We start from the raw sequence: 25,557 nt of genomic DNA, 5'->3' as shown, positions 1-25,557 counted from the left end.
GCAGGCCTGGCTCTGCTCCGCCAGGACAAGAGCGCTTTTCCCTGCCCGTGGGTTCCCCGAGGGGTTTTGCTGCAGGTTTCTGTGCCCAGCCCCTGCACGTCACCGATGTCGGGGATGGTGGCAGGGGCTCCACATGCCCGCTGTGCCCCCGCGAGGGGCGGCCGCTCGCTGGAGCTGCCGCGCAATGCAGCAGCGTGGTGGTGCAGCGGTGCAACACGGCGCGGCTAATTGCCGATGCAAATGATCCGCGGGCAGGCAGCGGGAACAGGAGGCAGGCAGCGGGAATAGGAGGCTCAGATTCTCGTGAATCCTCGGCTTCAGATGCGACAGCATCGCCTGGGGCTGTAGTAAAATGTACTGGAGGGAGCCTAGAGCAAGGTGATGGGTTCAGGAGAGGCATGCGAGGGGCTGCTTCTCCAGGGCTGGCCAACTCCTCCGAGCTAAAAGTAGGAGGAAAACCGCCGTTGCAGTGCTGCACCTGTTTGCAAGCAGTGGCTTTGTTCCCCGAGGCAGGATTACCCTGATTTTGCTGCCGCTCAGACTCTCAGGGAGCATCACTGCCCCCCAGACAGGTGTCTGCTGGCAGGAGCCAGCTCCCCGACTCCGAACACACGTGGGGCAAAGCCCGAGACTCGCTCAGCAGGGCTGGTTTAGTGCTGGCAGCCAGACTTCGAAGCGAGTGCAGCAGCTCCCGCTCCGACCGGGGAAAAATGTACAGGCAGAGAAAAGAAACGTGCCAGCCGCGTACATCTCACACGCTGGCTTCTGTCTTACCGAGGGCTGAATTAATCTCCGCATACGACACAGAGGCGAGCGCACAGGGTCTGACATGCCCGCGATTTGCGAGGGAGCACACCCCGTGCTTCTGCCTCTCCGCATTAATGCGAGCTGACAACGGCACAGGCCTGGGCTCACGTGACTTTAATCAGCGCTGCCCTAAGCCATCAGAATCACATTAATTATTTCAGGGCTTTCTTTTGGGAGGAACAGAGAACTCGTACGGAAAGAGGGAGCCTTCTGCTCAGACCCTTGGCGAGGCTCTCGCCCAGCTCTGCAGCAAGGCGGCGGGTGCCCAGCTGCAGGTTTTGGCACCCGGGGGGAGTGTCGGTGAAGTTTCGCACGGTCTCGCAGCACAGCAAAGACCTCATGCACTCTGCTTCCCCAAAGCTCTTTTTCTCCCTTCCTCTCATCAGCAAACTGGAAACTTTCAAGCTTAAGTGCTCCATTCCCTTTAAAAATAACGCATTTCTTTTCGTTGCATATAAATAGCACGTTAATTTTTTTTTCTACAATATCGTGCACGGAGCTTTAATGACACTTTAGCTCACAGCTAGCACGCTATTAGCTAACATGTCATCCGGCAAACAGCTTTACATGGAAATAAGATCAGGCAGGACAAGAAAATGCCCGATTTTTTTCTTTGTAATATCAAAACTCACACCTGCAGCACAATCCTGCTCAGAAGGAAAATGCCTCCAGAGCAAGCACTCGGAGAGCTGCCTGCATTCACATGAAACTGCAAACACGCTCCGGTCGGGCTTTGTCTTTCTCGGCAAGGTACATGCTGTCACGTTCTGTCAATAATTCAGCCGAGGGTGCTCGGGAAAACTCAGGGAGTTAATGGAAAAGGTCGGTGCCTACAAACACCCGACAGAAACCGCTATCTGGCAAGAAGGTGGAGCCTCCCATCTTTCCAAAAGGAAACAATAGCTCTTTTTTTTGGTAAGTTAAACAGGAGAGAAGCTCATCTGCCAGGGAAGGGGATCTGTAAACCTGAGGCTTTATTTGCAAACCAGCCCCTCTTCTGCACTGCATCCCGCTCTCGTCTCCCCATGCAGCACAAGCTGCGCAAGGTAATCACGGCTGCAACAGAAAGACAACTTAAAGCCACCAAAGCCCGCAACAAAAACAAACCAAACTCACCCCCTCCTCCCTCAAAGCAGACAGACAGACAAAAATAGTAGGTGAAAAAAAAAGTGCTTACCGACTTTGGGCTCTTCTTTGGGACCGGCAGTCCTGAAAAATGGCAACAAGGGAAAAAAATGAGCGTTAGCAGCGAAACGTTACCTTCCCTCAGAGAAAAACCGCCTAGGTGTTTTCATCCGAACGTGGCCATCTGCAGAGTTAGGGCAGCTTTCCCTCTCGCGCCGGAGTTCCCAGTCTGTTCATATCGAATCAAAAGCCCGGGGAGAGGCAGCGCGAGCGCGAGACGGGAGCGAGGGCGCGGGGGGAGCGCTGGCGCTGCATTAGCTGTGCTGCCTTGCGCCGCAGCAGCCGGCAGGCTGCGAGAGAAACCCACAGCCCGCGGCAGGCGCCGAGCGAGCCCCAGCGCCTGGGCAGAATCGCCAACGCTCCCCCCCTGGCTTAACGGGAGCCTCGGCTCCCAACGAAGCCGAGGATGTTTGCCTTTTGACGCCATCGCCTTGTCGATTTTACCGGGCCAATCACAGCAGCACAGGGGGAACAGGTTGATTTTTTAAAAAGTATTTCTCTGGAAATAGATTTTTTTTTTTTGGAGAGAAAAACCTACATTGGCTCGAGCTGGGAGGTGCCGGCTGGGCAAAGGAAAACAAAAGCACACAGGGGAGTGAGCTTTTATCCCTGAAAGCGTGAAAGCCGCTGAGAAAACACGTTTCCTTCCTGTCCATCCTAAGTACAAATCTTTGAAGCCAGAGATTTTATCTGTTAGCTACAATTTCAGGGAGCTGTGGCTTGAAAACAACGCTGCCAGCGTCCTGACCCTGGGGGGGATGCTAGGGAAGAGGGGGGCTTACACAGGTTGGAGGCGATGCAAAGGAAGGAACAACTGGGATGGCCCGAGAGAAGGTTTTTTCAAGGACAATTCTGCATTTTGGAGCTGCCTCTTGCTCGCTCTGTGATGAGCGTGAGCCAAGGAACTCAAGTGGGATTTGTACCGACTACTTCTGCGTGGCTCCGTTCCCAGCAAAGGAGACGCTTGTCCGGGGGAGTTTACCCCCAGTGCAGGAAAAGCTGTCTCCTGGGCATGCCGCACATGGTCCTCCTCCTCCTCTGCTGCCGGAGGAGAGGGAGCCCCCCCATTTTGCTCTGCGTGGCACTCCAGAAAAGAACCATAAACTAAAGCACAGATTACCCTCCACACTAAGTGCTCAGTAATTCAGACGTCTGAAATCTGCTTTTGTCTTTAGGATGTGATTTATGTGGCATTTATGCCACATTATGTTTTCTACTTCATGCATTTTGTCTGTGCTAAAAACCATGCCCTCGTCTAACTTTTGCACAGAGAATAAAATAAGTGATGCAAGCGAATTACAAATGTGCCTAGGAAGAAGCTCATTTTAAGGTAATTAGGGAAATGTTAGTTCTGAATAGGGAAGATCCACAATTAAAAACGATAAACAGAGCTCACTGCTGCCTGCTTGCAGACAGGGCTGAAAACTGTAACGAGCATTTTAAATGAAATGTTTTCTGCTTTTGAGGAACATCCGCGCTCTGCACGTCACCGCGGTGCGCTCCCAGGCACAAGCAGATACCCCTCCAGGCACTGATTGATCGAGGGACATCGAAACATCAAAACTGTTTGAACTGAACAACTGAGGCTGCAGCTCCGTTTCCGCTGGCAGTGACTGGGTTTGCATAATAGACTTAAAGAGTAAAGCACTAATAACGTACACGGCGAGCCACATTTTTAACAGGCATCATTTATCATAGACAGAAGCACATGGACAGGAATTCTCTCTCCCCCTCCTTCCACATGCACGCACACACGTTTACTCTTCCTTTCCAAGAGATGCTCTTCCCTATTAAATCAATAGGTAGGACAGAGCTCCTTGCATGCACGCACCCTTGGCAGACCAACATGAGCCGGAAGAAGTATTGCAGCGATTTAAATGTCCCTTGCAAAATATAAAGCTGAGATGCAGCTGGGCCGTCAGTTCAAACTGTACCAGAATTTAGTGTATTGCATCACAACCATTAAATGTTAAAATTTACTAACTATGAGCTACCGAACAAACCTTTTCTTCAAAGTTTGTCGTTAATTTTAACTTTTCCAATCTAAAAGAGATGGAAAATGGTTGAAAAATGATGGAAAATGCCCACAAGGCCATTGTTTGGCAGGTCCTTTAGAGGCTGATGAATCTTAACGGTGTTACTGCTCTGTACCAGTGTTTGCTGCAGAATTTGCAGTAATTGACTTTTTACTAAAATAAGTGGCTGCAGAACACGTTCACAAATATTGTTAGCTGTTCGTGGGACAGGCTTACAGTCAGGGGAATGACGTGCCTGTACATTTTCCTGTAACGAAGTTATTTATTCACCTAATTAGGGACTCGGTTCTTGACGCAGCAGGCCAAACGAGCAAATGATAGGTGTAACACGTAGTTTTCATGCTCAGATGATGGAAAGGATGTGCTATTTAACAGTGACGAACGCAGGGCGCTTGCATAAGCCCCAGCTCCTGGGAGCGCCACAAGCAAGGAAACGATGAGCTTTCCCAAAAGCTTACAGCATACGCAAGTGCCCACGCCTCTGAATTCGGGATGGTGTCAACTCTGAATTACAACATTCATCTTTCTATTACGTTAACCGCATCCCATTGCCACCCAGGCACTGCTCATGCTGTGCCTTGCCTGGTTGTGCGCATCCTGGAGGCTGCCCATCCTCTCCTGAAGCCTTCCCACGAGTTTTCAGAGCTAGACGGACCACACGTGGACTTAACGCTTTGCATCTCCCTGGCATTTCTGCCAATTTTTGGTGCTCAGTCACGGCATTCATACCCCCAGCTAGAGAAGCCACAAGGCTTTGCTGCCTTTCCCCGCTCAAATTTGACAAGGGAGTAGCAATGGTTGTACCAACACTGTGGGCAGTGCGGTTCCGCTGTGATTTAATCCACGTGGACATCTCCAACCAGCACGGTAAATGCATCTCCTAATCTTGGGGGCTTCTGGAGGTGCAGATTAGAGAAGACGGAAGGCAGAGCAGTGCAAGCGAGCGGGGCTGGTGTCATCGCAGAGTTAACAGTGTTTTAAAACAAACCGGCACATCTGGTAAACAATGTCAATATGACCCAAACCCCCTTGAATGGGCTCATTGTAGCTACTTACAGAATGTGACTGGAATTAAATTAATTAGAAAACACAAATTACTCTCCTCTAAATAACAATGTAATAAAGCAACTGCTTAATGAAAAATACCAGTGATCAGCGAGCAATCCACAAGCACAAAAAAAGGGATTGTAATCACACTAAATTCGCAGACTCGTCAGTAAGGGAAGAAAGGCTTCATACAAGGTTAGTCAAAAATGAGTCAGATGCAAGGATCTAAATTAAACTAATTATCACAGAGATTATTACATTTATCTTAACGAAACCTCTCTCTTTTTTCTCCAGTACTCCCTAAAGCTCTATGTACAGCTGGCTGCATCCATCTGCTCAACTATGTTTTGTAACGCAGGGAAAAAAATGCAAATCATTAAGCAAGTTTTGTACCATGACTGCAGCATTCTTTATGTCTTTACCCATCACGGGCAATATTCTGCTGTGTGACACCAAATTATGCTGTGAATGATGCAGTGCACGCAGTAAGGTTGCAAGCCAGTTCCTTTCATATTATTCAGCATGTGATAATTTTGCAGTCTTCTGCGGTAAACCTTTTGGTGCTGGGAAGCTGTGAGCACCCCAACCCTACACGCTATGGGGTCATGGGAGAGCCCAGGGCCAAAACAGGGAAGTCACCCCCAGGTGCTGCTGTTTGTCACACGCAGTGGTCCTCAATTTGTACAAGAACATTTTCTCAACCCTTTTGTCTTCATGCAACCAAAGTAGCATGGGCAGACCACAACACGTGGCAAATCCTGTTTCACTGAGCACATACAGAACGCGATATTTAACTACAAACCTGTACCATAACCTGGGCCGGACTATGGTGACAGACCTCAGAAGACCACAGATGTTCAAAAATTACCCAGATGGACACCAGACACATCACATTTGAGACACAGTGGATTAAAACGATCAAAGGCTGAGTCTTAAGGAAGACATCCAGTCATCCCCTCTGTACAGCTCAGTTATGCGAATGTCAGTTGGAGCGAACACTTCTCCCTCTACCACCAACAAATATATATATTTATATACATGTATATGACACACATATATATATGTTGTAACATAAATATATGTAGATATATGCACACACACATAAAATTGAAATATATATTTATGGTATTATACTTATATTATCGTATTATAGGTATGTATTTCAACGGGATCCAGCTGAAGTTGGAACAATACCAGTTCGCACAACCCATCCACAGGACAAAGGTGCTTGAAAGTCGCTAAGAGCCCACCCAGAACCTAGATATATCATCTTATTTATTTTATTGCTAACAATCTCTGTGGCAACTGCTCAACACTTTCCAGTGTTTGGGTGTTTTTGCACATGACGAAACAGAACAACTGAGACAGGATCTTCGCTTCCCATGACTGTTTAACATTTCCAATCTGGACACCCTGTGGACCACCTGCATCCTAAAACAAAAACGTCATAGGTGAGCCCAGGTGAAGAGGCGACCCATTTGGTTTTGCCTTTGTGTGGTCTGCAGCCCAGAATGCACAACAGCTGAAAATTAGGTGGAGATGAATAAAAACACAAGAAAAGAAACATTTCAGATTGTGTCACAAGGTTAACGTTTGCAGAGAAAACATTCCTGCCTGGGAAAAAAAATAATAACTAGCTTTCTAAACAGTGCTGCTTACACTGTGCTGAATAAAAGCCAAAGGCTGTATCAAAGGAAACAGACACTGCGAAAGATGAGGGGTAAAGTACCGGAATCAGGGGGTACACAACAGTATATGGCATTGCACATTGATCACTGTTTTCTGTGTGCAAAAGAAGGAACTCTAAATAATTAACGCTAATGGCCATTAGTGCTGCTGGGGGCAGGGGAGACGAGGTGGTAGTGACAAAGCAATCCCCTTGATTCTGTATAATCCGTTGCCAAAGAATTTTTAATAAAGGACAAAAACTATCTAACAAAAAATGGAGGGAAGTTGATCTTTTCCAGAGTGAACAAAGATCAAGGAAACGCACCAGAGTAATTGGCAGCAAGAGACCCAAGTCTGCACACAGCCGTAAGGAGCTCCACCAAGAAGAAAACCCCTGCCTCCTTCCTGGACAACTTTCCTGCCCATCATTGTGATCTGCATAACAAGAGCATCGCTGTGCTAGCAAGAAAATCAGCTCTGCAATGCAAGCTTTACGTGAGAGAATAATTCACACTGAAGGAATTTAGCCCTGCCATAAATCAAGTTTGGTAGCTATCAAATAAAGTGAAAAATGCCACGTTTCTGATGCTAATGTTGAATGCTAATGCTAGGAATGGGTTGTTTTCAAGAGACCATCTCGGGCATTATTAACCCACTGGCACTAGCAAAAAGCATAATGAGGCATAGTATATTATCACCATTAACAAGAATTTCAGCTTTAGGTGCTCTAAAGATGTTTAATTGTATTAACTTCAATTAGTCATTCTCGGTCAGGATGCAAAACAATTCCCTTCATTTGCAAATCCAGTCATATTTGCAGCATCTCAAACCAGAACTGACTGCAGAAGTGATAAAGAAGATATAGGCCAATAAAATGCTATTTAATTACTACAAAAATATAAATTTAACTATGTAGTAAGATACATACGGTAAAGCCAAGACAGTAAGATAATAAAGTGATTGAGAATTAGTGCAACCATTACCCATCCAGCCAATGGCTGGAAGCATGTCAGCAGTTGTTAGAATTTTATTTATGAAGCTCATTAAATGAAGAGTTCTTCCTAAAGCTTGAGCGGTTGAAGTCATTTGCTTAAATGAAAATCTCTGTTAATATTTAAACAAATATGTACATAGACATTAAATTTCTTAAACATCAGGAATTTGAGAAGGTGAGCACCAGAATTGGAAAGTAATTAGAAACCTTCGTGTCCTTTATACATATGTGCAAGCGCATGTGTACATAATATAAATTTACATGCGTACACAATATCAATTTATATGTATTTCCATATACTAAAGTGGCTATGCACGAAGCTACTTACCCTTTACCACAAGCCCACAAAACCTACGACTTGCGTGCTTTACTTTTAGAGCACGTCACATTTTTTTCAGTGCGCTACAATTTCTGTTGTCCCTGAAATTAAGTGATAATAAACCAGGGGTTTGATTTCTAGCTTGGAGAGGCCCAGTCCCAAATGTCATCTCCTCAGCTGGCTGTCCCAGAGCATGGCCATGCGGGCACCAAAGGGAGGTGACACCCGGAGGCCCATCTCAGGTGCCTCTCCAAGCTCAGCACGGAGCACGCTGCTAGAGGAAAAAACTTATTTTGCTGTTGTCACATCCAGAGTTATCTCCTGAGGGTGTTTGTCTTCAGACTTACTGCAGCACCGTTAAAAGGTGTAAATCCACATGCTCGAACCTGTTTGGTTTACGGCAGGTTCTCTTATTTCATATTTGGTCAGTAGCTTGTACAAAGGGGATGCCTGCAAATAGGGCCCTCCTGGCATTAGTTTGCTGCTGCTATTAGTAAGTAACATCCCTTAGTAATATGATAATATTTACAGCATGCTCAGCCAGATTCTGTCCTGGGGTATGCACATGCACACATTGCACAAGACAGAATTTTTTTACTAGAGGACAACAGATTTGCCATGACTTTATCAATTTACAATACAGTTCTCTATAAAAATGGATCAGTAACCCAGTATACTTCGATATCTGTAACTGTGCATCTCAGAAACTAACCCTTGAGGATAAGGATGGAGACAAAACTTCTGGGGACCCTTATCCGCCTGCCACATCCCTCCCAATATCACCTTCCTGTGTCCCCAGCATCCTCAGCCAGCTGCGCCAGTGCCCTGAAGCTCAGCGTCCTCCACCCAGTTCCTCTGGTCTACCTGCCTGCCAGCTCTCCCGGACCGACACGGCACGCTGCAGGCTCCTGGCAACACAAAAGGCGCCGCTTTACCAGGGCCTTAAGGCTGGTACAGTCCTAATTCCTACCACCATCACACCTGATCAAGGAAAAGAAACACAGAAAGGAAGAAAAAGGAAATCCTGATGCTGGGTAGGGAAAAAAAAATTAAAATCCACAATTAAATTCAGAAAAGACTTAGAAACACAAGGGTATATATTTAAAAACAATCTGTCTCAGAACAAAACCATCCACTAGTACATTATAACACTATCCTTCTTCCTCCGTTTTGCCTACCTGCTATTGCTTTTAATGACTCTCCAAATGTAGTTAATTACAGTGATAAACAAAGCCCTTTCTTGGATTTCTGATAGCTCATTAATTCTGTTATGACTGGTTATTATAATGCCAAATCAGGGCAGCAGCCACCGCACCCACCTGCAGCGTGGCTGATAAAAACTCCTTATTTACAAGTACACTCACACCCAAATGCCACACAGGCAGCACAAACGGGTAGGAGGAAAAACTGGGTGGAATAAAACCCTCTGAGCTGCACAGCTCCAAGTCTGCTCCATTTCCTGCTGTGCAAATCCTGATGAAGATGTGGGAGGCACATCCCTAGTTAAATCTGCCTTATCTAATGCCTAGCACTAGGTTCTGCTGTGCCACCTTGTGTTACAGCACATCACATTTGATAGAGACCAACGCTGCGTGGATTTGAGTTGCTCCACTTCTACCACTTCGGCATTTAATACCAAAACCAAATCAAAACATGAGGCGGAAAAAAAACAAACCCACAACTTTCAAAACCTCAAGCTGGGGAGAACAAAAGGCTTTGGGAAGAATTTCAGAGCTCTCGCCTTCCATTTGCTAAGCAACCCCCAGTTTTGTTCTCATCTAAGAACGAGCTGCTTTCTGACAGATAAGGCGGTTCATGCAATAAAACATCCCGATGAGAAGATTTCAGACATTTTTTCTTCCAGCGTTCAGCAATCGCTTTGGTATTCTTACTGATTTTAAAGCAGATCCAGTGCCACAGAAAGGCAGCCAAGTGTGTAACGTGCACAGCGCCGCTATCGCCTTGTCAGCGTGCAGCATTATGCGAACCTGAAATGATGTTGTTAATCCAAATATGTTAATCGCTCATCTCCTTAATAATCAAAGTACAGGTTTCCTCCTGGCCTCCAGGCACACTTCATGAAATAGCTCAAAACTTTAGGAAATTACCTCAGCCCTTAAAATTAAGGCAAAGCATGTTAGCATGTTACAAAATGCCATGCAATGAATCAGCAACTGCTCGGTGCTCTTCTGCCCTTCCCGGTGACTCTGGAGCTCGGCGACACACATGTCTGGGGGACACATGCTACAGCACAGAAAGGCCGTGCTGCCACAGAAATGCAGGGCAACTGATGCAAAACTAACGCTGACCCAAAAAGCAGATTTCCGGCATCTCTCCATTTGCTTACTCATTTCTAGAAGAGAATCAAACGGAGTTAATGAAGGGTAGCTGGGGGGAAAACACTTGTGCCTCCAATGTCGTACAGATCAGAGTCAGCACACTGCATGCCCCACACCAGCAAGAGCTGGAAATTCTGCAGGCAATTAAAATGCCCACATTCCAGCAATGCCCATTTTCCTTCCTTATCAGGATTGCAATAAAATATAAAGCTGTTGTTTTTTGGAGTCAGGTGCTCATATGTGCATTGTTTGAAGTTTCTTAACCTTTGGGGTTTTGAAAAGGCAATTAATATGAATACTAGAGGCTTGAGGTAAAAAGACAGAATAATACATATTATTTTTATATCTGGAGTTTTGGGGCCTTAAATGAAGTGCTTGGGCTTACTGAGGTCGATAGTTGAATTTGTCTCTTCCTATTTCAACTGGATGCCTTGCATTGAGAAACTCCAGCATGACCTGGTAAGGCTAATTAATTAGTTCCTGCAAATGCACTGTTTGTATCAACATTAGTAATGCACATCGAACACTAAGGTGCCTCAAAAAGCAACCAACAATTATCCTTTGTGGCTACAGACATTTGTAGGCATTCAAAACCTTGCTGAAACCCTACTGCCTCCTGGAGTCTAATGGGAGCCTTGCCATGAACTTCGGCAGCACCAGAACTTCATGTTTTTGGTAAAAACACAGTTGTCCCAAGCCTTGCAAATTCAGATCATCAAAACCAAACGGTTAATGTCGCTAAGATTAACACCTGTAAAGCACTTTGAAGGAGAAAAACACTGCATAATCCCCAAATATTACATTATTTATAAGACGACCTGATTTCAAATGTAAAGTTTGGCTTATTTTTATCACAAAGAAAAACAAGCTCCTGCTAGCTTGCTTTACAAAACCAATTACCAGTGATCAGTGTATTGTGCTGCATAACAATACACTGCATTGCCCCAAAAAGGCACGTCTAATGCTCCGGTGCTGTTCAGAGGAAAATTAACTTGCACAGTGCATCAAAATGCATGCATATAAGCAATCCTAATAAGGGCTATGAACTTCAAACTTGTTATTAAAAATATCACAATGTGTAATGTTTCCTTTATTTCATCTTTTCTTGACTTGAACTGATTTTTGTACCTGCTCCTTGATATACTGGTCCCTAATCAGACTGTAAGAGAATAGTAAATGTGACATCAAAACTTGCTTTAAACTTGTTTTAAAGTCTCATCAACTTTTTTGGCCTTGTTTGAATATAATTCTGCTAAACAGAGAGAAGAGAACAGCAAAGACTGACTCAGTGGATTGGAAAAAAAGATGCATCTACTCCCAGACAAAGGTTCTCCAAACTCAGCTCCTCTCCTGCACCGTAACTCATGGAAACTAGGCAGCTTGTGTTGAAATTATATTAAACTTGATGTAGTGTTTAAGCAATGTGTTTGTACTAGGATTATCTATTTTTTTGAAAACAGAAAGATAACATTGCAAAATGTTTAAAAATATTTCATTTTTATGCATTTTGTAGACAAAAACTTTACTTATCTGATTTCCTTCTTTGAAGGCAAATCTATTTAAAGGAAATAGTAACAAAATTAAACAACAGAAAATGATCGAAGGCAGATTTTTAAATGCCAAATAAGTTCCCAATTAGATCAGGAAATACGTAAGTCTGGAATCGCAAAGCAATAGCCCTGACATTACAAAAAGGAAAAAAAAAAAGAAAAAAGAAACAGAAAAAAAGAACTAGAAAAATAAATCTTGGCATTACACATGTACATATATTTCTTTAAACATGCTGCAATTCTCATTTTTTAACATAATTTACTATATAAATACGTGCACCTGTGAGCGATCAAAAAAAAAAGTATATCCCCACCTGTTATTTCTGGATGGTGTTAGTAGCACTACAATATCAGGTGTTTTACAGTGTGCACGTCAAAATAACCTGCACGGAGTGACAAACTGCTGAGAGCCAGCAGGCGTGAGGGGAGACACCTGAGCAGAAGGTACTGGGAGCACTGGGAGCTGGTGGTGGTTGACAGAAGGGAAGGAGGCTGAGGCAAGAAAGAATTGAGATGACTTGAAATGGGGTTTTCAGAACCGCAGAGGTGAGCTGAGCCCACCATATGGCAGAGAGGAATTAGGTCTGCTTCTGGTGAGGGAAGAAGATGTCACAACGTGGTGGGCTAGGGGGTAGAGGGAGAAACCCACTGCCAGGGAGGGCTGCAGGACGATCCCTACCGGCAGCTCCGAGCTCAGGGAGGTGGATTTTCACGGGGGTGCCTGCGGATCCAGGCATGGGACAAAGACCCCAGTGTAATGCTCTGCGCCCTCTGTGCTGAGAACCGAAAACACTGCTGGAAACCCTGAACTTTTCTTCCCTTTCCAGAAGCTTTGGCACAGGCAAACATGCTCTGTGGTAACGGTCATCCGATTCCCAGGTTGTGATTTTGTCCTAAGAGCAGTTTGGACTCGCTTTTCCTCTACTTCAGCAGCTGCTAAGGCAGTTTGAGATTTTCTGGCAGCTAGATGCAGAAGTGGCATGACTTTCAGCTCGCTCTTCACTGCAAGCCTAAAGGGCAAACAGAAGTGAGTGGCTTGTTCAAAAGAGTTCAAGCCTCTACTGAATAGCTGATTGCAACTCTAATTACCATGGTTTTACATCATTAGGGATAGCAACTGAAAAGGAGCTCTAACTCCAACACTGTGAGATTAGACTTTTTTTTTTTTTTTTTGGCTCTAACCACTCAATGATTGCTTTCCAACACTTTTGGTGGGGACAGGAAGGTAAAGTTCCCTTTCTGTGGGGGTAGAGGGATCTCAGTAAACAAGTACAAAGACAACATTTTCACTTACAAAATTCAGACTGAGAGGGGTTTGTGGTGGGGGCAGAAAAAAGGGAGGAGATGTCCTCTGAACCCAGCAGTGGTAATGGATCTCACTCGGTTTGGGTACTTGTGCTCAGTGTCGCTGTAACTTACGCCCAAGCATTGTATTTTGACACTCTAGATCTCAAAGAGCAGTCTGATTTCAATCACGCTGTTATAATGTGCATGCAATTATAAGTTGTTACGATATATTGTTTGTAAAGCTTTCCCACCGTGTCTAAAGGATCTTCTAACTCTCTCTGCCCTGGCTGGGGGGTGCCTGAAGCTGCAGCCAGCAGCATAAAGAAAAAACAAAAATCTTTATATTATTGTATTATGTTTCACGGGCCTAAACACAAGATAAATAGAGAGAGAGGAAAAAAAAAAAAGTCCTTCCATTTTAGGCTACTGAAAGACCCTTCGAGTCCAGAGCAGTTGAGTCCAGCACTCATTTTTGGCACACGAGGAAGGAGTTAACTCCTCTCCATGGGAAGTGGTGGAGGTTAATTAGCCTCACACGCCAAGAGTACCTCTGGAACAGCAAGGGAGGCTTCATATAGCTAAGCAGACTTAATAGGTTTATTGCTTTCAAGCTCTGTAATTTCGTTCTGTTGCTATAAACCTCTGCTGTAGTTTTATGTATCGCAAGGACCTTCTTACGGCTGAGTCAAGGAGCAAATGAGCAGGGTTACCCAGCAGAGGCCTCCCCTCTTCTTGCCTCATCTCTCCCCACAACCACCTTCCATTCTACAGAACCCGAAACAGAGATTTCACCACCGACTGCTTTTACATGGAGGTTAGCACTCAGGTGCCCACTGATGGCATTCACACAGGTAGATGTTGCTCAGTCTCCCCTTCCCATAAAACACATGCGGTTCTGAAACTCCAGCATTCGTACCATTTATGTCTCGAAAGAGTGATTTCTGTTCCCTGGTTTCATGTGAATTTGGCACTAGGGAAAGCAACTAGAAACTGCACTGATCTGCACGTGACATGTGAGTGACATCTCAACTGCACACTTTTGCTTTGATCTCCAGTGAAGTGGGAACACACCTTTGAGGGGATTACATAGATCAGGCTCAAGGTCTATGCTACTTTCAGCCTTCTGGTCAATAAAGATGCCAGCGAGCACCAGCTGTGAATGCTTGGAAAGGAAACTGCCCATTCAAACCCGCATGCAGACTGCTCAGCCTAAGTCTTGTAACCCAGCACAAAGCAGTCACAGTATCGTTGGATGATTTGTACTGAAGACTAACCTAAAATTGAAAAAAAAAATCCTTTTTAATTTGAGGTAATTTGCAAAATACATCAGTAAAACGTGCAGCTGCTTTCACTGAGACAAATGTTAGTTCTTACCGACCCAGATAAATACAGCCCAGTAGTTTTTGCAGAATAACAACTTCTGAAGCAGCCCCCTGCCCGTCCTAGCACAGACACAGCTCCCTGGAACAGAAGTCACTTGGGAAGCAGGGAAATTATTCTGACAAAATGTTGCTTTTATTACAAATGGAATCTATGCAGAATGGTGAGGTATTTGAGAATCGCTGATTTCAGTCAATTACTCTGCGTCGACAAGATTTCAATGAAAAATGGATTTCAAGTGGCAAACATTACCTTTTTTGGGGTGGAAAAGTACTTTGTTTACTTGGTAGGTTCAATGTTTAAATAACCTTTTTCAGTTACAAATACTCAAAATAAAGATGTGCCTTTTTGTGGCCTTGTTAACAATAATTCTTCAAAATAAATGAGATGTGCAGTGGCATTGTGCATCGCAGGGACAAAAACATCTCCTTAATTCTGCATTTTGCAACCAATAGCGCAGGCAGTTCTATGTAGTCAGGCCTCGAACGGCCCTCCTGTGCTGCCAAGCATCTCTTCCTCCGGTGCAAGCACCGTGTCGTAACCCCTTCAAACCTGCTGAGCTTCACCTTCAGCCAGCAAAGGCTTCCTGCCTCCTCCAGTTGGACTTACAGACTCTGATGGGTCGGCACTTCCTTCTTATTACTGCTTTAAATTACTCACGGCCAGACAACACCCATTTGCTCCTCAGCCAAGATCTCTCTGGTTTAGGAATCTTCTTTCTCTCCTGCCTAATAGCTACAGACAATAATTTTCCCCTCTCCGTCCCCTCATTTTGCTAAGCAAAGGCAGCTTTTCAATCTGCTCTCAGGTACAGCCCAAGCAGCCACCCTGCCCCTGCCCCTGTGCTGAGTTCATCCTTCCTCAGCCCCTCGAATGTTGAAGTCCAAACCGTGAGATGGGCTTAGGGAGTTTTTTCCAGCACTGTGTAGGGATGAGATAGGAAAACAATAGCAAGAATATAATCAAGCCCTAGGGAAGGGAGGAGAAAGGGGAAAATAAACTGAAAACAGAACATAGGTAAGGCAAGTCTTCCATGGGGCCTCTCGAAAGCAAACAAATGACATGACATCATCCCTCCCTTAATGTACCTTTCCCCCCCCAAATCTCATGAGTCCCACAAATGATTTTCAGATGACACACGAGCAGCTGAGCATGCAGAGGGGGCATTTCGGCTCCATCCTCCCTGAAACCCTCCTTCTGTTCCTCCCTCGGAGCACCTGCAGGACTCGCCTGCTCCCCCAAGCCAGCCTTACGGGAAATATTTCCCAGGCTGCTCTCGGCGGCTGCGGGTTTGCATTTTAACAATTAAACCTTGTTGTTAGGAGCGCACGAGCAGCTTGGAGCAGGCAGAGCTTTTCCTGTATATTACCCGTCTTTTGCTGATATTTTTCTGCCTGATTAGTAATCGCTCCTGACAAATCCTTTCGACAGCTCTGAGCACCAGACGTAGTGTTACAGGGATGCTTCGTGCAAAGCCTGGCTGAATGCAAATGCTAGGCTAACGCAAGGATGCCTGGCAGCATCTGAGCACTTTCTTCACTGGACACCAGAGGGAGGAGGAGGAAAGGACAACTGTCAGCGAAGCTGAAGAAGAACAGCTTCAGGAGCCCTGAATCAGGCACAGGGGCCAAATGCATTTCTGTAATCGGACCACAAGAAACAGCAGCACGTTGTCTGGGGATGGTACTTCTGACAAAAGACTTCGCAGAGCTAACACAAGGCAAAATTTCTGCAGAGAGGACCCAAGTGCAGCAGCACTGGGTGTTGAGTATGTTTTAGCCAACTCCATCTCAACCTTTTAACAAACCTGACTGGTTTTGATGGCGGGCTACTACCACTGTGTGTATTCTGCTTGGCTTGCGTGCCACAGCCTCCGTACCTTTCAGTCCAGCTTTCTTCTGGGTGGGGGGAGAAAACCACATTTCAATGACTAACTGGATCCAGGGCCACCACAGTTTCAGAGTCCTGTATCATGAGAGCATGAAATTCGGAGCTGCAAGTGCTCTGCACTGAGAGAGAAATGTCAGGACCTGGAGGGAGGGAGGGAGGGAGCTCAAGGAGATTGATATGGCACCTATGTGGGAAGGGGACAGCAAATGTTCAACATGTGTTTAGTACCTCAATTCAATAAAAAATATATGAGATTCAGCAAGATTACCAGGGAACTATTTACTATCCTATTAAAACTCTGCTTTTATTTCCTCATCAAATCTTTTCATTATGCCTTCAAGGCACAAGGAGAATTATTAAATGTCAGCCACAATTCAAATAATTAATGTATGGTGGTACCAGATATATATGTGCTCTCAAGGAGGATTAATAATAGCTGCTATCTTTCTTCCAACCATATTTTTTCCAAAATACATATATTAATCATGAGACTGTGGTCCATTTTTTAAACCTATCTAGTATTGAAAGTCTCTAAGGAACTCACACCTCGAAAATTGCAGAACTCTTTAATATATTCTGTTCTGTACTTTTTAATTTACTACCAAAATACAAAAATACAGTAGGCAGTTGCAAAGGAAGGAGTATAAGAAAGGCACTGCTTTCTCCAGGATTGCTATTAATTGCAGAATCGGTGCCCTCTAATCCTTGAAAGGACTTCAAAAAACAAACCAGAGTTGCAAATTCAGAAAGCAGCGTGCCTCCATTAAATGGACTGGCCTTGGTTGCCAAATGACTACAATCAGAACACTTTGGGAGGGTTTCAGAGAAGTGCTTTCATATCCAACATTCCTCCCAGGGCTGCCTCGGGCTGCATTCAGCACCTGCCCCCCAGCTTACCTCTGTCCCCGCAGCGTGCCTGTCCCTGCAGGGTGCTGAGCGCCCACGTGCTTGTTGTCTGTGCAAAGCACCATGCAGGACTGGGAGCGCCTTGGGGCCAGGGCTTTGCCCCTGTCAGAGCCGCACGACCAGCCTCAGGGTGATCCCTCCTCGCAGCAGGGAGCAGAGACACGGGGGAGAGCCGACCCCTCTGCTCTCAGCTTCATACTCTTCAGCTGATCTGAACATCCCCTGCAAGCTCCCCACTCTCTCTCCCTGTAACTTTAACCTGCAGATGAGAGCGTGCTACGTGAGGTGGGGTGTGCCGCTTTACCCTTACTCTGTGGGTGGCAGAGGGCTCCTGCAGACGGCCGGGTCCCACTAGCAGGTTACCCTGCATGCCCACGCCCGGACTGCAGACATACTGCCTGCAGGGCATTTTTTGTACCTGCTGGTGCCCTCTCAGCAACGCAACCGAAAACAAGCTCAGCTCCCAGTTGCCAACAAATGAATATGGCAAGAAGAAACATTTCAGTTGCTCACAACATGAAGAAGTTTAACTCCTCTGCCTCCAACCCCAATTGCACCCCAGTGAAAAGTCCTTTCCATAGTGAAAAGTCCATGGGTATCTGGCTTCAGACACTGCAAATCACAGAACTTATTACAAGCTTCTTTTATCCCTTAAAACAGCTCAAGAAATGTCTACATTTTTTAAATGAATAAAGTTTTATGAGCGGATCAGGGTTTGTAATGTAAGTAAAGGTGTAGCCATACCACCCTCTTGCCCCCTACCAGAAGCCGTGTGTAGTGCAAGCGCGCACAGGAACTAATGCACATTCCCCTCAGAGCAGCACCAAAACCCCAATAATTTTAACCATCTATGTGACCTAACAACTGCCAACGTGCGGCAGTTCCTACGCCTCAGGCCACAAACCATTTCAGCAGAGAAGTTTACAAGAGCAGGTCTTTTGTGACACGCAAAGTTTTTTGTTTCATTTCAAGAAGAAAGATTTGCAAGCGGTTTCGAAAACGTACCTCCTCGCTGCACCAGCAACGTGACTTCGCTTCCCTTGGGACATTCAATCAGCATATCCACCACCTGGTTGTGCGTGAGGCTCTGCACATTCTTCTTGTTCACTTCGACTATGAGATCGCCCTCCTTCAGGCCTCGGCACCGCGGGCTGTCCACGATTTGTTTCACTCTTTGGCCGCCCCCGCCGGGACTGTCTGCTATAGTAAAGCCAAAGCCCATGGGCCCTTTCACTATATGCACAGTTATCAGTTCAGGCTGTGTTGCTATCGAGGACGCCAAAGAGACCGTGTCATTGGGGTAGCCGTGGGGTCCGTTGGAGGAGACCTCAGCCGGGCTGCTGGGTCTCGCTTCCTTTGTGCCGTTTACTTTCCCTGTTTTACTGCTGTGGCTCGCCGGGGAGTCGTAATTTTCCTGCCCGTTCACAATGATTGGCTCTTTGTCCAAAATCGCCACGGACGTCACCAGGCTCGTGTTGGGGTCATCGGGATCGAAGGGCAGGGGGTAGCCTCGGCACAGTTCCAGGTCCACGCTGGCACCGATGGGGATGGACTGGAAGATTTTCACGACTTGAGCGTGAGTGTGCCCCAGCACACAGGTGTCGTTCACGCTGACTATGACGTCCCCTGCAGAGGACACAGACAGACAGACCAATGCATACAGCTGCTTCACGTTTGTGCAGGAACGTGGGAAGTGGAGCCTGCGAGCTCTGGTCCACAGCACCCACAGGTACCACTCACAGGTGAAGAGCAGCACCCAAACACTTTGCAAGGAAAAGGAGCAGTCACATTTGGGCAAGCAAGAATTATCTGCACATAAAGGATTCACGGCATAAAGCCCTCATGTACAGAAACGTTTTTGAAAGCGAAAGCGGAATTTGGCTCATGCAAAAATTAATAAATTCAAGCGAGAATATATAGCCCATTTAGCAGTTATTGTGAAGCCCCAGCTCTCACTGTTACACCCTGTGCTACGCTGACATATGATAGAAGCAAAACTGAGAGCGTATGAGAGCTGTAACAGAAGGCTCAAATACCAACTGCTCAAAAACAGCGCCACGTAGCATGTCTCAAGCATACTTTAGCCTGAAATCTAGGTATGATTCACTTCTTTAAGGCTGTGGCTGCAAGACAAGGATCTTTAGCATGCGATGCGCAGGTGGGCACTCCTCCGCCCATATCCTGCGAGAAGCTGGGAGAAGGGGTGCATGCCATGGCAGATAAATACAACGTGCAGTGATGCAACCCTACAAAAACACCGAAGATTTAGAGTATATCCCCCATTGTATCCCACTTCCTTGCTTGCTAATTGGAAAGCCGAATGCCTTTCCCCCAAAACAAGGTGAGGACTAAAGGTCGTTAAGAATTGCACATAAAAACATCTGTAAAAACATAAATCAAAGTGGTGCTGGAGATTTTGATTTAAAGTACCTGTTTCCATTTTGCCATCCAGGGCTGCGGGGCCGTCGAGCACCAAACTTTTGATCTGCAGAAATTCATCTGGCTCATCTCCTCCAACGACAGTGAAGCCAAACCCCCTGCTGCTTTTCCTTAGCTTAGTGTGGATGAACTTCCCTTTCAACTCCGAAGGGTTTCTCGTAAAAAAAGGTTTCCCTGCGTAGGAAGTTTGGAAAATCTATGAACAGGCAAGCAAGAGCATTTGATCTGTTTTTCCTCTGTCCCTCCCCGTTCTAACAAGTGCACAGACACAGCGGTGAGCCAGGCTGGGACCGAGCTTGGCTCTGCTGTCCTGGCACCTCGATGCACTCCACCTGTTTCCCTGGGACCAATCATGCAGTAAAAGGAATGAGCAAAAACCTCCTATTAGCAGCTGCTTTGTTAGCTGTGCTTGTGCATACCAAAGCCCCGAGGCTACACAGGGGGAAATATGTTTTTTTTGGGGGGAATGGAACATATTAAAGCTGGCAGTGCTGGCTTAGATACGTGTCTTATCTCTGTCCTGAGGTGGTTACATCCGTCCCAGTAAGGATGGGATGGGGGCAGCACATCTGCCCCCTACAAAGTCTGTAGTGAGAATTTCTGCAGAAATGAGTACCGTTATGTTTTCCTCCCCCTGGCCTTCTCCTAACCCACCCAGCAAAAAGCAGCTTCCGAGCAGCGGCAAGACACTGCTCAACCCTCCAGCACCATCCCCTGCCCACCCCACCACTGCTACTGCCCTACGACCTCTGCTGAAAGGGCAGGGAGGTGCTGCTGTTGTTCTTCAGACCCTGCTCGATGTCTGACTCTCTTCTTTCTGCTCCTTGCCTGTTGCGGATGAAGCGCTGCCGTTGTGAGGTACGGATCAAAGAGCACCCCGGGACAGGGGTGGCTGTGCCGGAGGCTGCTAAAGCTCTCCGGGATCACGGTTAAGAGAGAACAAGGCGCTCCAAAACCAAGCGCGCATCCTCGCAGAGCACATTGCTCAGCCTTGGAGAAGGAGTCAGAGCTGCTGTACTTCACAGTGGCAACGCTAAACACCTTTGCACTTTTAATTGTTTTTAATGCTTAGAGGGGAAACGACTGTGCCACTAAGCCCTCTGGTGACAGCTCCGGGAGCAGCAGCGTGCGGTGCAGCCAGGAGAGCTGGCACACGCTCAAAAAACCTCGGCGGCATCGCCGTGGGGCTCTGCTCAGAAAGCAGACCTTGAGGGAGGCCTGTAAGCCTTTGACTGGGGGAAAAAAAAAAAAAAAAACGTACATTTGAAGATTATTCATGAGGGGGAAGTGCGAGGATTCGCACTCTTCTGCCTTTGAAGGGTAGCGCGGAAATCCCGCACACCGTGGGCAGGACCCAAGGTGCAGAAATGTGCCTTGATTGCTGAGTGCAGCCCGGCCTCGCCGGTAAAAACACAGCTGAGAGGCAGCACGTAGCAGGGCTTGGTCCTCTGCTAATTTCTGGTTCAAAAGCTGAACAGAACAGGCAGAGCTTGCCAGCTTCTGCCTACAAACACAGCGCGAACTCGCCCTGTAGTAACAGCGGGTGGTAGCACCACAGGCTATGTCCCACCTACAGCATTTGGGAGGGGCTCACGTTTTAAATGAGTGTATCCACAAAATCCCAGCTGGAAGAGCAGTGCCAGAGGCACAGGGAGGGCTCCTTGTGCCCACATCCCCACCTGCAGTGCCACCGGTGGGAGATGGAAACCCCTGGGCATAGGGCAGGAGGAGAGGGGAGCTGGAAATAGCTGCTGCGAAAGGGGGAGCGAGAGAAGGAGCAGCACTGAGAAAGAAAGAGGAAGGAATGGAAGAGAGAGAGTCATCAGTGGGTATCAGGGCACATCACTCAGAGTGGTGCTGAGACACGCTAACACTTTCTTGGAGTGTTGCTCTAAGATTTTGGTGGATGGCAGTCAGGAGCAGGTAGAGAGCTGAGTGAGGCTCCCAATGGGTCCTTTGCATTGCCATGCATGGGTGCTTGGGCAGCCCTGCTCCTTCCTGACAATGTGAAAGGCAGATGTGGCATTCGGAGATGGCTCCTTGGAGAGGACTAGCTGTTTGAGGGCACTCTGATGAGATAACAAACACCAGATGCCCGGTGGGCAGGGCACTGCCCCCAGACCTCCTGCGTTTTTCCTTGCTGCCAGTCTGGACTATCCTAACACACTCTGATAACCCTTGTGAATGTGCTGGGGGGGCTTGGATACTGTCAAATCGGGCACAGCTTTTTCAGAAGGTCAGACCTGCTGCCACCTGTAGCAGAGAGCACGCCCTGGCTCTTCATGGCAGAAAAGGCAACCCAGGATCTCACTTGTGAGAATTGCCTTTGGAGACCGTGGCTGACCTGCAGAGCTAGAGAGTTATTTCCCAGCTCCTGGGGCCTGTTCCCCCAGCTCTGCCAGGATGACATGCTCCTGTGTCCCTTCTCTCACCTTCCTCATCCTCTGGTTCCTGCACACCAGGGCAATGCTGTGCACATGCGATGCAATTTAGACGTTGCTAAAGATGCAGCTTACTTACAGCCACTTGTAACCAGAGAGCACTTGTACTGCAGCAGGTACAAGTGAAACTCTGCCCTTGCTGGCAACCTGATCCAACAACATTTCCACTCATACTGCTAATCCAGGAATGATTCCTGTCCTGTCTGGCAAGGTTTTTAAGACAAGCCACTGGTCTGTGAGGAGCTGGCCATACACAGACCACCGACACTAATAAAAAGGGCTGTAATACCCTATAGTGCTTGTACACATTTAATTCAACTTCCAAGTAGGTCCACGGTGTTTGGACCTAATATCACTCCCTCCTCATCACTCCCTCCCAGCTCCTACCCCTTCCACATTAAAAGGCATTCAAACTTAAATTTTCACATGGATGTCTGCGTCTTTGACATATTAAAATATGGTAAGATTTTGTGTTGATTTGGGGAGGGAAGGTTGCCCTGTATAAACAGGAAAAAAAATGTTTGCTCTTGATCTTACTATAAGAGCCACGCTGTAAACTCAGCAGTGTTTAGAAGATATAAAAGTCTAATCCTTGCTTACCCATACAGCTCTGTAGAAAAAGTTCTCCTCCCATTTGCACTTGCATCCACCAGCAGCAGTTGCTGTTAAAACCCACCGAAGTAACTCATGCTTTCATGCCTTTTTAAAGACTTGGAACACTACATGGGAGAACAGTCGCAATCCTTTTTTCATGCAGGTAATCTCATTTGCCTCTCACATTTGGCAACGGATATCGTCTTGAAACAACTAGTTTCAAAGTCTAGGGTAATTCAGATGAGCAGGCACATGCCCTGGTGTATGACACTAGTCATGGAGATACTCCCTTTACTGTGGCTGAGGGAATTTAATTTGTGTGAAAAAAACTCGTTGCACTTTTACAACTGGTTTCACAAGGTTGTTACCTTGCACTGGTGCTTCCCGAACTGCATCTTGGTTGTTTGAAACATGGTTTGGAGCAGCGGGTGGTGGGAGAGATGGACACTCTTCTGTCCATTCTGGAGAGGGCAGAGACGGAAATATTACTTGTTTCACAACAGCACTACGAGTTCGTGCATGTACACTGGGAGTGTAAGGTTTGAGCACAGGAAACATGAGAAGCATGGCAAGAGTGGAAAGAGTCATGGAGAGAAGAAATAAAATGAATGGGATGTTCAAAAACCTGTTCTGGAGGACTCCCTGTGTCCAGGTCAACTGCTGGAACACGCTACCTCACGCTCATACTTGGGACTTCATTTGCATCTAGGTGGTCTCAGTATTTATATTAAATCTGTTCCTCACAGCCCACATCTGTTCACCCTGACTGTTAAGTAGAAGAGATGATGTTGTGGCAGGAGGAATGCTGAGGAATGCCCCCCTTGGACAGTAGCTGTTGTTGAATGAGGGATGGGAAAGCTATGAAAATACCAAAATAAACCCACGGGCATCTCACTGCATTTGAGCTGCTTTAGAAAAAAAAAAAAAAAAAAAAAAAGGAAAAAAGCATTCTGAAATCATGAAATTACTTTAGATACTAGAGCTTGACAACATCCAAAATCCTTGGGTGAAGAACTCCCCCATGTAGAAAGGTTTCTCTACTGTACATGTAAAATGCCTGCTCCTCACCCCCTTCAGTATACTACACGTCCCAGTGTAGATTGGAACAACACCAGCTATAGTGAGCTACTTGATACAGCAGATTAAAGAGGAAAATGCGTGCTTTCATTATTTCTCGGAAGCCTAGAAACTTCCTAGAAATAAAGGCCATTAAAAAAAACCTCTCCCCATTACAGGGCTGAAAGCTAGGACATTTAAGTGGTTAGATGGTTTAGATTTTCTTCCTCTTATGTGAAGGGCATATGCAACTTTTCTATGCACGTCATTTTGCCTTTAAACACTCTAAGGCCACAAAATGAAGGACAAAAACATTGGCACAGTGCTGCCAAAGTGACGGAAGGCACATTCCCCCAAGAAAACCCCAACCACCAAGCCCTTGGTGGTGTCAACCTTCGGGTGGCTGTTGCTGTTGCTCAAGCTGTTTCTTCCTCTTCGCTTCAAGAACTGGGTTTTCATATTGTGTCTTCCGGTTGATGTGGCTGGGGAAGAAAGAGAGCAAAGAATTAGGAAATCCTTTATGTGACAAGCGGGAATGTTGGTCAGGTGTTAAAGCAAAACTCCAAATGATATGAACAGCAGCCTATGTGAAGCAATGCTCACCTAGTCGTGCCAAAAAACATACTTAAGAAAACAAGCTGATTCCAGTCTTGATACGATGCACTGGCTAATTCCTTCAAATACATTAAAATAATGATCTATTCCGTAAAATAGTGAGATTAAAGCACGAAAGGTGCCCTTGCCTGATTGTATTTTAAAAGACAGGCCCATATCATCCCCGCTTCAATCTGATTCCCGGAGGTGCAGTCATTCCCTGGCTCACTGAAGTTAAAAAAAGAAAAAACAAACACAAACCCAATACCTGCTAACATCTGCCAGCTATCTGATCAATGCACACTATTAATAGAGTGTCTTAAAAATATCTGCTTGGATGCAGGCTGTGGGCTGAAAAGCTGCGCTCTGAACGGATCAAAATATTCAGCACTGGCCACCAGCAAACGCTCCCTGCTGAAACCAGCATTTGGTGAAACATCAGCTGCTCTCCTTCAAGGGCCATTAGGGTGCTTTTGACCCTTACAAAGTGTTCAGAGCTAACACTTCTTACCAATTTCAAGAAGAAAAAAAACGAAACAACACAAAAGTTTCTCCATCACTACAAACGCTTCCTACTGCCAGGGGACTGGGAGTGTTAATTGTATTTGCTTAATGCACGCATCTTTGTGTCCAAGGCAAAGTTTACCTTTAAGGACTTTTTTATTTTATAGTCTCTTATCCCACATGTCTTTATTAAAAAGCAAACACATTTTCAAGTAATTATGATACAAGCATTGTAGAGCGCTGTTCAGAATTTTTCTGCTAAAGATCAATATTTAACCAAACAAAGAAGCAGGTAAAACCTAGTTCGTGAGTTTTGTAAAAGCCTTCCAATTTCAAGATAACTTCAGAAACTTAAGAATAATTATAAGGATTTCAAAAAGTGCTACAATTTGAACTTTTTCATCATAAAGTTGTTTCTCAAAAAACTACTAAGTAATAATAGAGGAGTGCCTGAATTGGAAGGGACAGAGACAAATGCTCAAATTACGAGCATCTTGCTAGCTTATAGATAGCAAGTAAAA

At 46.0% G+C, this 25,557-nt stretch overlaps 1 protein-coding gene across 31 annotated transcripts in view; it reads right to left on the bottom strand.

Annotated features, from left to right (window-relative positions):
* MAGI1 (membrane associated guanylate kinase, WW and PDZ domain containing 1) overlaps positions 1 to 25,557 on the bottom strand; it is a 327,075-nt gene that overhangs the window by 35,579 nt on the left and 265,939 nt on the right. For 24 of the 31 annotated variants that reach the window (XM_048071991.2, XM_067003356.1, XM_067003359.1 and 21 more), the window contains 5 exons: positions 24,332 to 24,420; positions 23,251 to 23,343; positions 19,839 to 20,021; positions 18,414 to 19,034; positions 1,985 to 2,016 (listed from right to left, as the gene is read on the bottom strand). In XM_048071991.2, coding sequence (XP_047927948.2) covers positions 1,985 to 2,016; positions 18,414 to 19,034; positions 19,839 to 20,021; positions 23,251 to 23,343; positions 24,332 to 24,420 — 1,018 coding nt within the window. The remainder of the gene's footprint in view (positions 1 to 1,984; positions 2,017 to 18,413; positions 19,035 to 19,838; positions 20,022 to 23,250; positions 23,344 to 24,331; positions 24,421 to 25,557) is intronic. The other 7 variants (XM_048071913.2, XM_048071968.2, XM_048071976.2 and 4 more) reach the window with 1 other exon arrangement.

This window comes from Anser cygnoides, chromosome 10 (assembly GCF_040182565.1).
Source record: "Anser cygnoides isolate HZ-2024a breed goose chromosome 10, Taihu_goose_T2T_genome, whole genome shotgun sequence".
NCBI classification, from domain to species: Eukaryota; Metazoa; Chordata; class Aves; order Anseriformes; family Anatidae; genus Anser; species Anser cygnoides.
This window is presented reverse-complemented; position numbering and strand designations above follow the sequence as displayed.